General features: G+C 35.9%; 1 protein-coding gene across 1 annotated transcript in view; it reads right to left on the reverse strand.

Moving 5' to 3' along the window:
* Nucleotides 1-5,772, reverse strand: part of LOC127878345 (speckle targeted PIP5K1A-regulated poly(A) polymerase-like) — a 78,469-nt gene extending 72,697 nt beyond the window's left edge. The window contains exon 1 of the mRNA XM_052424872.1: nt 5,610-5,772. Within this exon, the coding sequence (XP_052280832.1) occupies nt 5,610-5,664 (55 nt within the window). The 5' untranslated portion in view covers nt 5,665-5,772. The remainder of the gene's footprint in view (nt 1-5,609) is intronic.
* Between the last annotated feature and the right edge of the window lie 12,070 nt (nt 5,773-17,842).

Genomic DNA, 17,842 nt, shown 5'->3' on the forward strand with positions numbered 1-17,842 from the left:
TATGTGCCCTTGAAATGTTCTATGTTTATAAATGTTATTCCTGTGGAAAAGAAGTGTTTTGACCAGGTATTTTAGTTGCATTTGGTACATGAATGTTTTGCAAATAAGATATTTGTATATGTGTTGTTATTGTATCAAATACAGTATTCATAGAAGGAAAATGTGCCTTTATTGCATTATTTGAGGAAATTTTGATAATATTCAAGTGTTTAACATGCTTTAACTATACTAATGCATTAAACTATAAGTTTCACAATTTTAAGAAGTTTGCGACTTGTTTTTTCACAATTTTAAGAAGTTCGTGACTCAATTTTTCACAATTTTGAAAAGTTCGCGACTCATTTTTTCAGAATTTCGACAAGTTCGCGACTCATTTTTTCACAAAGTGAGGGGCCAGGGCCGCTTCAAAAAGTCAGGAAAAAAAGCCCTGGTTGCACAATTATAACTTGCCGCAGTGTTCTGCCATGGATGCGCCCTTGCTTCATTGGCGCCAAAAATATGGGTTCGCGGGCTGACAGGAATTAGGAAACAAGAGGGCCAAGATGGCCCTAGTAAGGGCCAAGATGGCCCTAGTACGCTCACCTATTTTAAAAAGCATTGTTCAATGCTTAGTTGAAAATTCAGTACTCTAGAGCATATTAGATTGGTTCTCCACTGTTTACTTTTGCAGTGTGAGCATTTGATCAATTCTGATTGAGTACTATCCATTTGCATGTTTTTTTTTTGCATGCAAACATTTGTAAGTAATGCTAATTCTACATGTGTTAAAAGGTTTTTGAAAGATTTGGACCTCGTGACCAAGATTTTGACCCCACATGACCCAATCAGTTGTTTTTTTCCTTCTTTGTGACCCGCCGAAAAACAGCCCTTTCCCCTCAGATTTTTTTTCCCCCTCAGCAGGTAAATTTTCCCCAAGATTTATTCCCCCCCCCAAAATTAAAAACAAATAAAATAAATATTTTTTTAAAACTTTAAATACATAAGCTAACCAGTGTAGAAAATAAAACATATTGCATAATTAAATTATCTGTTGCCTTTAATTTGTTTTAAAAACAGTAAAATATGTTAAATTGATTATTTAAGACCTTCCTTATTTTCCCCCAAAATGCGGAGTTTCGCTTGATTTTTCCCCACAAAATCCGGCATTTCGTGCGTTTTTTCCCCTCAAAAAAGGCCAGGCCCTTTCCCCAAACTCAGATAAATAACCCTGCCAATGTCAAAATTTGCCTAGATATCATCAAGGAAAACATCTGGTCAACTATCATCATTATTGGACCAAAACTATGGCCTGTGCCCTCTATTGTGTTTACAAGGTTTTGTAAGATTAAACCCCATGACCTAGATTTTGTCCCCACATTACCAAACATCGAACTTGACCTGGATATTGTCCAGACAAACATCCTGGTCAAGTTTAATTATTATTGAACCAAAACACTGGCGTATGCTTATGAGGTTTTTGTAAGACTTGACCTGGTGACCTATATTTTGACCCCTCATGACCAAACATCAAACTTTGCTTACAGAAATAAATATTATGACCAAGATTAATAAAATCTGAAACAAAATTGTGACCTCTAGAGTGTTTACAAGGATTTTGTACAATATCATGAAAATTATTACAATCTAAGGGCAATAATTGTGGCATTTATTATGCGATTTTGCTCATTATCAAACTTGACTGAGATATTATGGCTATATAGCTTCTCAGCAACTTTGAATGCTTGAGAAATGTGAATGCTAGAGTGTTTACAAACCAAATGTGGACGGATGGACGGCGGACAAAGACAGATCCTAAAACCTCACCTGAGCAATCAGGTGAGCTTAAAAGTGTGTTTTTTCACCCATCTGAGCAATTTTCCAACTTGTCCGTGATATCAATAAAACCAATGTCTTCACGCAAAAAATGTGACTTCTAGAGTGTTCACAAATTTTGTCTATAGTCATATAAGGAAATCTGCACCACCCCCACCACCCCCTGGCGGCCATGTTTTTAGACCGATCTGGATCATTTTCTATCTCATATCTACTCAACTCTCATATCTAGAAAATCTAGAAAACAAATGTTCTGACCAAATATCATTGTGACTTCTAGAGTTCACAAGATTTCTCTATGGTCAAATAGGAAAACTGCCCGCCCACTGGCGTCCATGTTTTTCAACAGACTGGAACCACTTTTGAACTCAACCAACATATCATTAAGACAAACATTTTAACAAAGTTAAACGAAAATTGGGCATGAAACGTGACTTCTACAGTGTTTACAAGATTTTAATTTTTTTACCTAGTGACCTAGTTTTTGACCCATCATGGCCAAGTTTCAAACTAGATCAAGGTATCATTGGGACAAATCTTTTGACCTAGTTTCATGAAGATTGGACAAGAAATGTGCCTCTAGAGTGTTTACCAGGTTTCTCTATAGTCAAATAAGGAAAACTGCCCCGCCCACTGGCGGCCATGTTTTTAAACGGACCAAACTATTTTTGAACTCAACCAACATATCATTAAGACAACCATTTTGACAAAGTTACACAAAGATTGGGCATGAAATGTGACTTCTACAGTGTTTACAAGGTTTTTCTTTTTTTTGACCTAGTGACCTAGTTTTTGAAGATCTTCAATTAAGTTTAATGCTATTAAAAAAAGGTTCTTGTAAAATATTGTAGACATGATTTATTTTAAATGATTTCAGTTTAAATATAAAGCGCATGTATTTTAGACCACCGAAAAGCACTCAATTATTATTATTATTTCTTTCTGGTTGAGAAAAACACAAGAAAAAAAACACAATATAAAACATTTAATATGTGTACGTAATTTATAAAAAGAAATATAATGATACGCGTTATGTTTTATAATTTTGTTAAGTGTGCGTGCCATTGAACGTTGAGTTAAGCGAAGAGATGCGAACTAAATTACACATAATTAAAAACTGATAAAAATGACATCTAACATTATGCCAGCAGACCCGAATGAATACACTGTGTATAAGCAACCTGCTGTGTTGATCCCTATCTTATCAGCTAAATACACAGGCACCTAGCTATTGTATTGGGATTTACGGCCAAAATAACTGATTTCATTTTTTGCCTGAACAAATCCGTTGAACAAATCCGTTGAATAAAAAAATACTAACTGATTAACTTTGTAATCCGTTTTATTTACCATATATTATAAATAAGACACATTTAAAACATGGATACAACAGTGTCCGACAAATCCATTGCCCGGAGCCCAGGGGCTACCGAAATTTTTCATCGGGCTACTGAAATTTTCCAGTTGACGCCCGCCGGGCTACTGTAAATCTATAAGAGCGGTAGCCCGTTTTATTGACAAACATACGTAGAATAAACACGCTGACCATGTGTTTCTACACTGTGTATTGCTTATAATCTGATAACAAAGTGCAATCAATTATCTAATCAGTCACCGATCACTTGCGGTAATGTCATAAACAGTAACAGTGTATTTTAATTATCCAATCAGAATCAACATTTGTCGTCTGCTAATAATATAATGAGAGCCGGTTGGATAGTTGGCACACATGATGCAACATCATTTCGCAGTTTGGAATTCTTTGTTAACCGCAACAATGAGTAATAGCCACAACGTTATTGATGTCGTTAAATATCCAAGGACGCCGAACATTAAATAAATAAAAACAATAGCGGATTCTTCAAAACGGTAACGAAACCGAAAATAAATAACACCGGTGTGAACGCGGTTAACACCTGCTAATTAGTTTGCATTGTCAATTAATAATTGGATTAATCGACTGTTAATCAATAATCCCATATATGCCCAATTTATATTTTTTAAACCAAATTATGGGTGGGTAATATAGACGATAAAAGTCATAAACACAAACGTTGAAATTTTCTAAAGTGTCAAATGAATTTTGGCATATGGTTCTATTTTAAGAAGTGACAAAAATTGGCATGGGTGTATTTATTTGTAAATAAAAATTTCGTAGCGGGTACAACATTGAGATCACTTCATTTCCATTATAAGTTTTGTTGTGAATTTCAACTAAAGTACCGCGGTATCTCGCGAATTATTTGGCATTGACATTTCTTCTTAATAAAATATCATGTAAACACGCTGTATCGTTACCGTTACACTATATCAGTTCCTTCATTATTGAAACAATTATTGTATTGTATACTGACTGCACACAAGTGTCGTTACATACGGATGCAATACGTAAATTTAGACAGTACTTAAAGTCGGACACAAGTGAATAAATGATTTAATACTCTTGATTTCTTGAAACTCGGTATTTGTTGTTAAAAAAAGCAACTGCATTGATTAACACCATACGAGTCAATCGTATTGATCATCTAAACGCTTTATTGACGTTTCCAACTTAACGTGCTGTCCAAATTTAAGTACACATACATGTGCACATACATGTAATATCTACATGTAGTATATGATTTTCTTTGGTACATTTACATTTAAATACACGGTGCCTGTACTGTAACATTAATTAACGATATTGACTGTGTACAACAGACTACTTGCTGTATTATGTATATGTATGTTTGCATATTATGTATATGTAAATGAAGAAATAAAATAAAGATGAAAACCTGCCTCTTATCATTTTGTAGGAAAATTTCATGGGCTACCAAATATTTTTATTTGTAGCCCAATGGGCTACCTGAAAAACAAGAAATTTGTCGGACACTGATACAATATAATTATACAGGACATATTTGAATCATTTCATTTAAAAAAAAGGGCTTAGTCACATATAAATAAGATACATTTATGACAAACATGATTAAAGAAGGAAAATATATCGGATAAAATTATTATTATTTTTATCTGATACACTTTAATTAAGGTTTTTCCAACTAATTGTATAAAAACATATATTAAAAACAAAAAATCATGACCTAAAGATAAACTTTTAATGTATAAATTACCTCCCTTGATTAGAATATTAAAATGTTGCAAGCCTTGACATTTAATATTAACACTTTGCAAACATCTCTAAATTGATAGCATCAACTCCTTACATTTTAATCAGATAATTTAATTAGTGCCAAACAACTCAATTAATGTACACGCTTATCGACTAAAGGTGCGATAATTCCTATTTATACCAATTTACCGAAACCTCCATGGCATTTACTATATAAATCCAATTTACCGAACTTGTCATTTACCGAAACCTCCAAACTCTTGAAATTTGTGTGGCCCCCGAAGAGGACAGATATATCTTTAAAATGATACCAGGTTCGGAAAAATTGATACGTCGGGAAGGCAAAAAAAATGCTGTGAAAGTTGTCAATTTTATGAGACCCTATGGGAATCGGAATTAGTGTAATATAACCTATCAGAGGGTGGGGAATTTTTTTCATGGCTCTTTGTCAATTGTTCTCTCATCAAACATGATTTTATATATTATTTGAAAATATAAATAAATATTGAAAATATTGGGCTCCTGGGCCCATATACTATCCTGGGTACGTTACTTCCACCTGTGGACGTACCCGGTTCTTTTGGTTTACCAAACCAACATAAATTAATGATAATCTTAGTGTCATGCGCCATTTAAATGCACAGACTGCCACAGTAGTTTTAGGGTAATCAACAATGCTTACAGTTTGGAAGTTCAGCGTCACAGACTTCGCAATGCAAAACGCCTTGTTGATTCATGTTTTATTGAAATATTAGTCTATTGCAAATTAACAAAAGAAAGTGTTTCACTCGCACGCTGCCGCCATTGCAATATAACCTATTTACGAATGTACGCGACGTTATCGACGCTGCTTTTCTGGATCTGCTGGATAGATACTTTGCAGGCTCATTTGCAATGCCCACACAGAGTTGTCGTTCCATTGTCTCACATACAATCCTTGCCATTGCAAGAAAATCCTACCAGCTTTGGAAATATTATATTGTTTTGGTTGAAGTATTATATTATGACAAGTAGTATCATTTTCTTTTATATTTTTGTGAGATGATCGTGAACAGCAGTCAGCAGTTGCGTTTCTCAGGCACATCCAGTTCTGAAAACATGATTTAATAAGGAAGGGTGTTGTTATTTAGAGGTGATAATGATGTTTCTGCATATAATGTGATCTAGAAGTTTAGATGATACGCAGGTAAGTACAAAAGATCTGTTTTGTTCAGCTAGGTGGACGTCGCCTTTCTTGTAAACGGGGGAAGCAATTGACATTTTGTTTTGAACATGTTTTTTCCCTCAATGTTAATGTGATCGTTCAAAAGATAAATACACTAAATAACAGTAGAAAAAAGTTTATTTTTCCATATTTGAATTATCCTGAAAAATTGCACGATTTTGTGCTCCTTCAATCCATACAATTATTTAACATAGCTACTACGGCATGCTTTAACTTACATTTCACGATTTATTGGATGCTAGTGGCAAATGGGCCATTATTCTTACGAAATTTACCCAAGAAACAATGCATGCAGTTTGATGATAGACTTACGTGTTCTAGTTAAAAAAATGTAAAATTTGTTGGCACATCAGCCCGATATGAGTTGAGTTCAAAAAATGCGTGTGACTTTCGTATGTACACAGAGACAAGTGCCATGCTTAAAGCCAGGCAATGCGAATTACGGGTAAAAATTATTGCAATGCTCTGTATCAATAAGGGGAACATAATCATGTTATTGCCGTTTTTGTGGACACAATAGCAATTTATCTGTACGCACAAGTCTGTGATTTCGTTTTCAAACAATTTCGCATGACATTTAATTAAGATCGGCAACAATATTCCACATAAATTTACGTTTGATACCGTATCAGGATTTGAAGATTATTTGTCGCAAATGTGTCAAATACTGAATAATAGGACGATTGCTGATAAATATCCTACCAATGGGTTATGCTTATATTTCAGTTGTTTCCGGTCTGTTGATCTTATTATGAAGTTATAGCGCTATGTTCTTGCTATCAATACATACATCCATTGTCAGAACGCATTATAGACGGGCAATTTTTAAAGCAATGTTTGTATCGAAGAGTGATTTCAAACAATTTTGCTTGGCAAAGATACATTATTATTTTATTTTTTTTATTCATTTATATGGTCCGTTACTGGTCAAAATATTGGGACAACTACTGGTCAAAATATTGGGTTCATTTCTGGTCAAAATATTGGGACCACTACTGGTCAAATACTGGGACAACTACTGTTCAAAGTATTGGGACAACTAATGCTCAAATATTGGGACCACTACTGCTCAAATTATTGGGACCACTACTGCTCAAATATTAGGACCACTACTTCTCAAATATTGGAACCACTACTGCTCAAAATATTGGGATCACGACTGGTCAAATATTGGGACCACTACTGCTCAAAATATTGGCACCACTACTGCTCAAAATATTGGAACCACTACTTGTCAAAATATTGGGACCACTACTGGTTAAAATATTGGGACCACTACTGGTCAAAATATTGAAGCCGTAACGGCTCAAAATATTGGGACCACTACTGCTAAAAATATTGGGACCACAACTGCTCAAAATATTGGAACCACTACTAGTCAAAATATTGGGGCCACTACTGCTCAAAATATTGGGACCACTACTGGTCAAAATATTGAAGCCGTAACGGCTCAAAATATTGGGACCACTACTGCTCAAAATATTGGGACCACTCCTGCTAAACATATTTGGGCCACTACTGCTAAAAGTATTTGGACCACAACAGCTCAAAATATTGGGATCGTTACTGCTCAAAATAATGGGGTCGTTACTGCTAAAATATTGAGGCGGATACTGCTCAAAATGTTGGGCCGCTTCTGCTCAAAATATTTGGACCACTTCTGCTCAATATATTGGAACCACTACTGCTAAAAATATTGGGACCGCTACTGCTGAAAATATTGGGACAACCACTGCTCACAATATTGCAACCGCTACTGCTTAAAATATTGGGACTCCTACTGCTAAAAATATTAGGACCGATACTACTAACAATATTGGAGCCGTAACCATTCAATTTATTGGAGCCATATCTGCCCAAAATATTGGGGCCATTACTGCTTAAAACATTGAAGCCGCTACTGCTCAAAATAATGTGGCTGCTGCTGTTCAAAATATTAGAGCTACTATTGCTCAAAATATTTGGGCAACTACTGCTCAAAATATAGGGGCCACTATTGCTCAAAATATTGGGACCGTTACTGCTCAAAATAATAGGCCCGTTACTGCTCAAAATATTGAAGCGGCTACTGCTAACAATTTTGGGGCCAGTACTGGTAAAATATTGGAACCCCTACTGCTAAAAATAGTAGGACCGCTACTGCTCAAAATATTTGGACAACTACTGCGCAAAATATTGAAATATACGAATGGTCGCAATAGCTGGAACAAAAAATCGTCGGAAGACCAATGCGGGGTTCAAGCGTGCGTTTTCCTGATTTTTCCACGTTGTATTTCGTGTGGCCAGTGTCCCGATTATGTTCTTTGCTTTCTAATAATAAGTAAAGAATTGATAATTATTTACAGAAATGTTATTTATGTAATAATTTGTCGATTTTATTTAAAATGTTGCGCTACATTTAGACTAAAAGGTCGCTCGAGCTAAAATGGAATATGCGATAAAGGTTTGTATCTTCAATGGTCCTTTACCAAACATGTGCATTTGGTTTCGATTCTCTGCACGCGATGCCCGCCATAGATAAAGATAGAAATATGTCTGAAAACGATTTTCTATTTATCAAACAAGTTTACATAAATGTTTATTCGGTTGTCCTTTCCCAAAATTATTTAAACAATTCTTCCTAATCCCATTAAATACAAGATTGAGCTAAGATTTTAATGTGTGCTATGCATATAATTATTCGATTAAACGTTGACGCTTAAAACAAGACACGGCAGTGTCTTCTCGAACTCTAGGGATACATTTCTAAATCGTGGTTTTTCACTTCTGGGGACTCGACTTTTCTGGAGCAACCATAGTTCCTCGGATGACCAATATTTTGCCAAATTATTTGTGTGTATATTTTGTTTCAATTACCTATTGTTGTAGTATTGTATGCCTAATTACACATAATTACAACTTCTGTCACATTCATATGAATGCTGCATTCTGATTAGATAATTTGTTCACGTGACCGGTTTTTCATTTTCCGATGAACCCACTTCGTATGAAAATTTAAACATGAATATCCATGGTGCTACTTTCTGGTCATAAACAAGTTGCCAAACTAACGTCATGTTTTGCGCGAAACTTAATGGCGTCGTTTTTTTATTGGTCGATAGCAAAATGACGTTATATTTATTGCGCGAACTTCAACGATATACCCGTTTGACGGAGATAAAACCGAAACTAAAAATAGATTCATACGCTTGTTTAAAAAGGACTTTTTATGACCCTTACCAAGATAGAATTTCAGCTTTAATATTATTTTGTGTTGTAATTATAAGAATTGAAAAGCATTTTTCTGCATTTCATCGGTGTATGAACTGTCGGGAGAAATACACCTAATTTATGCATAAACGCCGTCGCGTTTATGCAAATTAGGCGTAATTTTCCAGACAGTTCATACACCGATGAATGCAGAAAAATGCTATTCAATTCTTAAATAAATGCTTGTCATTGCCACTAGGAATTGCGATCTAGTTGTAGAACGCAGGCCTATGAATCGGGGTGTTTCGCATCCCGCGTGACCACTGCTATTTTTATGAACTAGAAAATAATCGCAATCTATCTCCTTTGCATCAAGGATTTAAACGGGTACATGTGCGGAAAATAAGCCAAAAAGTAGCGGCTTCACACAGCGTCCAGTGTAAAAGCGTCCGGTCGTCAAGGATGGATGATTTTGTGGTCAGCTTGCTTAGAATTTCGACAAATGATCACATGTTTGAAATGTGTTGCGTTAGAAAAGTCTTCGAGTGTATACTTTCCAACGATAATTAACGACACATCCTTTCGTATATACAGTTTCTAAATCGCTTCGTGAATGCTTAAATACAAGGCAATATAGTATAGTTGTAGTTAAACGCTGGTTTTTCTTTATTTTTGGCTTTCTCATTAGGAATATATAATTCACATCTTTAATTTTTTATTATAATTATTTTAATATTTATCAAGTCACCTAAATTAAGTAAACTTTTTGTGCGTGTTATCTCATCTTGAGTTTTTTTTTCCGATCTTCCTATTTGTATAATATAACATATATTTTTGAAATATATTCGAAAAAATACTGTTCAAATTTTACTTTTTTAAATTATAATTCCATGTAATTATGCTAGAATTTAAATTTCCCTCCGAAAGAACCAAATCTTTGGCCTAAGACTGATTAAGGTTTCATTTTTTACTCCAATTGCTTCCAAACGTGTTTTATTATCAAGACAAAATGTTACTCTATCTTTAAGTTACCATATGTATGTACATATAACTATTATGACGTAGCATGCCTTACCATCAACCATTTATATATTTCTTTGTCTTTGGTATATATGGAACAATGAGCATATTGTCTCTTTTCCTTAATAAAGCATATAATATATAGAGAGATAAGCATCTACAATTGATGCCCAATGCACATCCCCACTGGCTAACCCGGACAACTTCCTATTACCAGCATATTTCATTCAACGTGGTTAAAGTTTTGTCAATACAATTATTTAATTGAAAAACTACCCCATTCAAAAGACATTTGTTACAGATTCGGTTCCCTTCAATGACCCATTTCAACTTCAATATTTTGTTCATGCTTCCCAACTCAATATTGTTGCGATGTGGTACAATCGCCGAGGTTTTCCTTCGCCCGCACGTCTCGTGATATATGTATCACTCAGTATTGGTCAAAATTCAACAAATCTTCTGGCAATATTGGTTACCAAAAGAGTGTATGACATTAAACGAGTATGTTCAGTTGGTTAGTTTTGAACAGATGTTGTGGTATGTTTATTTTTGAATCAATCATGAAGTGAACACTTTTTATCGTTTTATTTTCTTCGCATCTGATGGCGAACATTCAATGCAACTTTATAGGAAGTTTCATTATAATTGCACTGCAAAGATGTTCTGCTTTTTGCTCAACGTTATGGGGAATATCTGTACTGTCTGAGCGCTTTAACATCTGTTACTTCCTAGAGATGACCTTATCAACGTGAGTGCCATTGAAAGCAGTGGCTGTGGAGTGTTTTACTCCGCGTTCCATATTCAGATTTTAATATGTAAGACATTATTATAGAAAAACTGATCACGCGTTTCTTTTACCGCGTGACCCCACACTCTGGGGCTATATACCGGTCGGTACAGTGGACACAGTCGTAAGGTCTTTATCGAGCATTCTGATTTACCTCTTAACTGCTAAAATCGGAAATGCTGCAAAATTTGGCGTTTTTTGGTGGTATCGATGGGCGGGTGTCGGGCTAGCAGCACTGTACAGATGCTGGCGAATTCCCCACAATACTTCACCTTCTTCTCTTTGTTGACACAGGCCGGCTTCGTGGACACGCTTAACAACGGTCAGCGCTTGATGTTTCTCGTAAACGTGCTTTTCATTAAAAAAAAACGCGCTCATACTTCTTAAAATGCATCAACATGTGTTTTGTAATGGTTGATTTGAAAGTAAGTGGTTTTGTTCGTGTCAAGCTCTTGTTCCTCTGACTATTTTCTCGAATACATTTTAACCTTATCATTTCATTTTCTTTTATTACAATGCAGTTCATTATGAAGGAGAGAGATTCTTCTAATGTCATTGATGAACATACATGTATTTCATAAACTCGATCTTTTGAAGTGTGCGTTTGAAACGTAATTTCATGACATGTATTTGCAGTTTTATTTCTCAATACTATGAGTTTAGATGTTTAATAATGTATCGTTTATTTTAAAATTCCACCGAATTGTGTTTTTTTAATAACATTTAGTGAAATTCAAAATACAAAAAGAGTATTATCTTCAGGTTTTCAATTCTATGAGATTGCATCGATCATTGTTAAACAGAACATCTTTACATTTTGTACATAACAACGATTATAGAAAGGTGCACTTATTATTTTAAGGACCCAGTCACATAACACGATATGCAATTAATTGATTTAAACATCAAACAAATTCGTTGTTAAGGCCATGCATGAGCACGACATAATTATTTACTGATGACGCGATACTTATTTTATTTGATGTAATTAAATGAAAACTCATCATATTATGACGTATATGGCGCCTTCATGCGTTGCAAAATTCAATGTTTGCAAATTCCCAGTGGGCACCCAACGTTGCTGCAACGTTGTATTAAGGTTGCATTCAACGTTACAGTTTGGTTGTCACAATGGTGTATATGAACGTTTTCCAGACGTTTTCTCCCAACGTTGCTGCATCGTTGTATTTAGGTTGCATTTAAAGCCACACACATTGACATGCATGTTAATCAATACATATAGATGCAATTTGAATGTGTGCAAAATTGTCATTAAATCTATAGCCGAGTTACAGAGTTAGCAAGTAATCTTTTTTAATTTAAAACCGAAAGTAGGATTTCTTTACGTATACGTATATTTCGACAAACGCGATTATTTTTAACCAGGTTTTCCAAGCTTGTCCGGGCCATAACTTTGTCGCTCATTGTGAAATTTTAAAATCATTTGACACATTTGTTCACCATCATTAGACGGTGTGTCGCGCGAAAGTCCTACGTCGATATCTCCAAGGGCAAGGTCACACTTTGAGTTCAAAGGTCAAAAATGACCATACATGAGTTTGTCCGAGCCATAACTATGTCATTCATTGTGAGATTTTAAAATCATTTGGCACATTTGTTCACCATCATGAGACGGTGTGTCGCACGAAATAATTACGTCAATATCTCCAAGGTCAATGTTGCCAAGACTTAAAATAGATTTAGTTTGAAACAAAGGGGGTCAATTATAAACAATCAGTTCAGTTTCAGTTGTCTCCCTTTATCAGACTTTTTTCATATTAAAAACCTGGTTTTGTGACAATTTTGTCCCTTGTTAAGTTTAAAAGCGCAAAATAGACGGATTTCTGCCTTGTAATCACCAGATATATTCTAATTGGCATAGAAACAATTAAATTAATAGCCTAGTTAGCAAGTAATTTATTACTTTTCAAACGGTACCGCTTTTAAAACCGAAAGTAGGATTTCTAGTCGTATACGTCCATTTCGACAAACGCGATTATTTTTAAGTTTTAAAGCGCAAAAAACACAGATTTCTACCTTGTAACCACTAGATATATTCTAATTGACATAGAAAGTTATATTTCTTATTATCCCCCGCCATAGGCGGAGGGATATTGTTTTGCCGTTGTCCGTCCGTCAGTTCTTCCGTCCTTCCGTCCGTCCGTCTTTTCGTCCGTCCGTCCGGCACTTTTGTGTCCGTTGCCATATCTTGGAAGTGCTTTGGCGGATTTCATTGAAACTTGGTATGATTATATATATGGATAAGAGGATGATGCACGCCAAATGGAATTGTACACCATCTTTTAATATCTTTAAAAAAAATGCTTTTTTAGTTGAGTGTCAAATATAACACTTTTGTGTCCAGAAGCATATTGGCGGGGATATCAATTCAACGAATTTGCTTGTTTATACTTAAATTTACTATGCCATGTAGTTCATTTCATGGTGTGTGGCTTGAAACGTTGCAGTATTTTTAAGTTTAAAATTAACTGTTCAATTTACTACCAAGTATGTAAAAATAAAACACATTTATCTATCTCTGTTTACTGCCAACCGCTCTTTCGAGTATTATAGGCAGATATGGATACTGTCGAGTCCGTTTCCTGGGAAAACCAGTACTTGGTGTCTATGGAGGAGATTATGAGAACGCTCCCCGAGTAGGAATCGAACTCACAAACTCCCAATCGCTAGGCGGACACCTCATCCACTACACCACCGCGACATTTGAAAGTTTCAGCAAATTTTGTTGACTATTTTTTTTTGGTTGAAACTTTGAAACTCTAGATTCTACCATTTTAATGCATAAAGCAACTTAAACAATTAATTTTATCCAGCGATTTTGAGTAAAAGTTGATCTTAAGCCTCTTTAAGTATAAGCAACTGATCTTTAAAATTAAACAAGAGGGCCAAGATGGCCCTAGTTCGCTCACCTGAGAGGAGTCAGTTCATTCAATCTTTACCAAATGTCAAACTTGACCTAGATATTGTCCAGACAAACATCCTGGTCAAGTTTCATCATTATTCCATCTGCGAGTCATGATCAATGTACCTATGAAGTTTCATGATCATAGGCGTAAGTATTCTTGAGTTATCATCCGGAAACCATTTTTCTAAGTTGAGTCATCGTGACCTTGACAGCCATTGTGTGAATACGTTTTTTGGCACTGTAACCTTGACCTTTGACCGAGTGACCTGATAATCAACAGGGGTCATCTGCGAGTCATGATCAATATACCTATGAAGTTTCATGAACCTAGGCATAAGCGTTCTTGAGTTATCATCCAGAAACCATTTTACTATTTCACGTCACCGTGACCTTGACCTTTAACATAGTGACCTGATAATCAAAAGGGGTCATCTGTGAGTCATGACCATTGTACCTATGAAGTTTCATTATCCCAGGCATAAGCATTCTTGAGTTATCATCCAGAAACCATTTTACTATTTCAGGTCACCGTGACATTGACCTCTGACCTAGTGACCTGAAAATCAATAGGGGTCATCTTCGAGTCATGATCAATGTACCTATGAAGTTTCATGATCCTATGCATAAGCGTTCTTGAGTAATCATCTGGAAACCATTTTACTATTTCGGGTCAACGTGACCTTGACCTTTGACCTAGTGACCTGAAAATCAATAGGGGTCATCTGCGAGTCATGATCAATGTACCTATGAAGTTTCATGATCCTAGGCCTAAGCGTTCTTGAGTTATCATTCGGAAACCATTTTACTATTTCGGGTCATCGTGACCTTGACCTTTGACCAAATGACCTGAAAATCAATAGGGATTATCTGCGAGTCATGATCAATGTATCTATGAAGTTTCATGGTCCTAGGCATAAGCGTTCTTGAGTTATCATCCGGAAACCATTTTACTGCTTTGGGTCACCGTGACCTTGATCTTTGACCTAGTGACCTGAAAATCAATAGGGGTCATCTGCGAGTCATGATCCATGTATCTATGAAGTTTCATGATCCTAGGGATAAGCGTTCTTGAGTAATCATCCGTAAACCATTTTACTATTTCGGGTCATCGTGACCTTGACCTTTGACCTAGTGACCTGAAAATCAATAGGGGTCATCTGCGAGTCATGATCAATGTACCTATGAAGTTTCATGATCCTTGGCATAAGCGCTCTTGAGAAATCATCCGGAAACCATCTGGTGGACAGACGGACCGACATGAGCAAAACAATATACCCCCTCTTCTTCGAAAGGGGGGGGGGGCATAATGAGAAAACTGCCCCCTCCCAGCAGCCATGTTATTCAACTGACCGGAACCATTTTTGAACAAAACTCTCATATCAAGGAAACAAATGTTCTGAGCAAATTTCATGAAAATTGGGCCAAAAATGTGACTTCTACTGTGTTCACATGTTTTCACTTTAAACATATTGAGAAAAATGCCCCGCCCACTGGCGGCCATGTTTTTTCACCGATCCCGACCATTTTCAAACTCGTCCGAGATATCAATAAAACCAATGTTTTGACCAACTTTCATGATGATTGGGTAAAAATTGTGACTTCTAGAGTGTTTACAAGGTTTCTCTATAGCCAAATAGGGAAAACTTCCACTATATACATATAGAGAAAAATGCCCCGCCCACTGGCGGCCATGTTTTTTCACCGATCCCGACCATTTTCAAACTCGTCCGAGATATCAATAAAACCAATGTTTTGACCAACTTTCATGATGATTGGGCAAAAATTGTAACTTCTAGAGTGTTTACAAGGTTTCTCTATAGCCAAATAGGGAAAACTGCCATTATATACATGTACATATAGAGAAAAATGCCCCGCCCACTGGCGGACATGTTTTTTCACAGATCTCGACCATTTTCGAAGTCGTCCGAGACATCAATTGAACCAATGTTTTGACCAACTTTTTTGATGATTGGGCAAAAATTGTGACTTCTAGAGTGTTTACAAGGTTTCTCTATAGCCAAATTAGGAAAACTGCCCCGCCCACTGGCGGCCATGTTTTTCAACGGATCGGAACCACTTTTGAACTCAACCAAGATATCATTAAGACAAACATTTTGACAAAGTTACATGAAGATTGGGCATGAAATGTGACTTCTACAGTGTTTACAAGGTTTTTCTTTTTTTGACCTAGTGACCTAGTTTATGACCAGGCACAACCCAGTTTCGAACTCGGCCGAGATTTCATTGAGGCAAAGCTTCTTACCAAGTTTCATGAAGATGGGACAAGAAATGTGGCCTCTAGAGTGTTTACGAGCAAATGTTAACGGACGGACGGACATACGACGGACAAAGACCGGTCACAAAAGCTCACCTGAGCAATCAGGTGAGCTAAAAAAAATGAATTTCTAAAATTTACAATAAATCATATTTTCATTCATGCGATGCAGGACTGTATTATTATAAAGTACTGTAAACTAAATTACTTTAACAATTTATTTTATCCAGCGATTTTGAGTAACAGTTCATCTTAAGCATCTTTAAGTTTAAGCAACTTATCTGCATAATTTGAAAAAAAAATAAATTTCCAAAAATTACAAGAAATCATCTTTTCATGCATGCGATGCAGAAACTGCATTATTATAAAGTACTGAAAACTTACCACTCGTTTCTTTAAGAAGGATGTGTTTCTGATTTACAGATATACTTTAATTTCGAATTTAACTGGTAATTTTCTGGTTATCCTTCCGACTATCGCTCTACGCTCAAACATTCAAACTGTCCGGCAAAACAAAACAAAGACCGGAAATCGACGCCTCGAGCATGCGTTAACATGCGAGATTAAACAACGTGGTTTGAATTTTTCTTTTAATTTTAATATTCTGTTGTTAATAGTTCACATATCGATAGTCAACAAATGTGTATGTAATGCTACAAGCAAAATAATTATTTGAAACAAAAATAATAAAAAGTATACCTTTCACCTAGCGGCGATACTGAATTCGAGGGAAAAAAACTATCGGCGATACTGAATTCAAGGGAGAAAACACAAAATACTGCTTAAAATGTTAAAATAAACCAGCAATACACTACCGGATCGATACATATTGAGATGTTTTGAATCACGTTGACGCAGATATTTTTCAATGAAAACATCAGTTTCTAAAACAGATTAACACTGCCCAAGGCCGGAAGTTATTATTCGACACCGTCGCAGATAATGGCGTCTTCCACTTCTTCTATCCCGACCAAAACGCCATGATGCCGCCAAAGGGCGACATTGTCAACATCGTCTCCAGCCACGAGACCAGCACGCTGCTGTCACTGGTTGCCACTGCAGGCATCGCAGAAACACTGAAAGGTACGGCCCGTGTATGTGAATTAAAATTAAAAAGGGGAACCCGTGTTTGTCTGTTAAGCGTAGTGGTTTGAACATCTGGCTTTGTCACCAAAGGTTGGTTGCTAGTAACCATACTATCGGGAACTCCACGAAACCATCACAGCACTAACCTTCACGTTATTTGAGTATTTCAGTAGAACCGTAATTGACTTGACATTGCAGTCATGATTCAAAACTTGCCCGAAAGTTGAAAAACTTTTAAGGTTAATGAAGCTTCACAAAATTCCAACTCGACGCTGAAGGAAATACATAGAAGTGATATAATTTTTTATATATCCCATACAGGTACTTGTCGTAGGTACGTTAAATGCTTATTATCTAAAAAAGGAAGCATATCTTTATCATTAAAATTATGAGATCATAAATAAAAA

Source organism: Dreissena polymorpha, chromosome 4 (assembly GCF_020536995.1).
Source record: "Dreissena polymorpha isolate Duluth1 chromosome 4, UMN_Dpol_1.0, whole genome shotgun sequence".
Lineage (NCBI taxonomy): Eukaryota > Metazoa > Mollusca > Bivalvia > Myida > Dreissenidae > Dreissena > Dreissena polymorpha.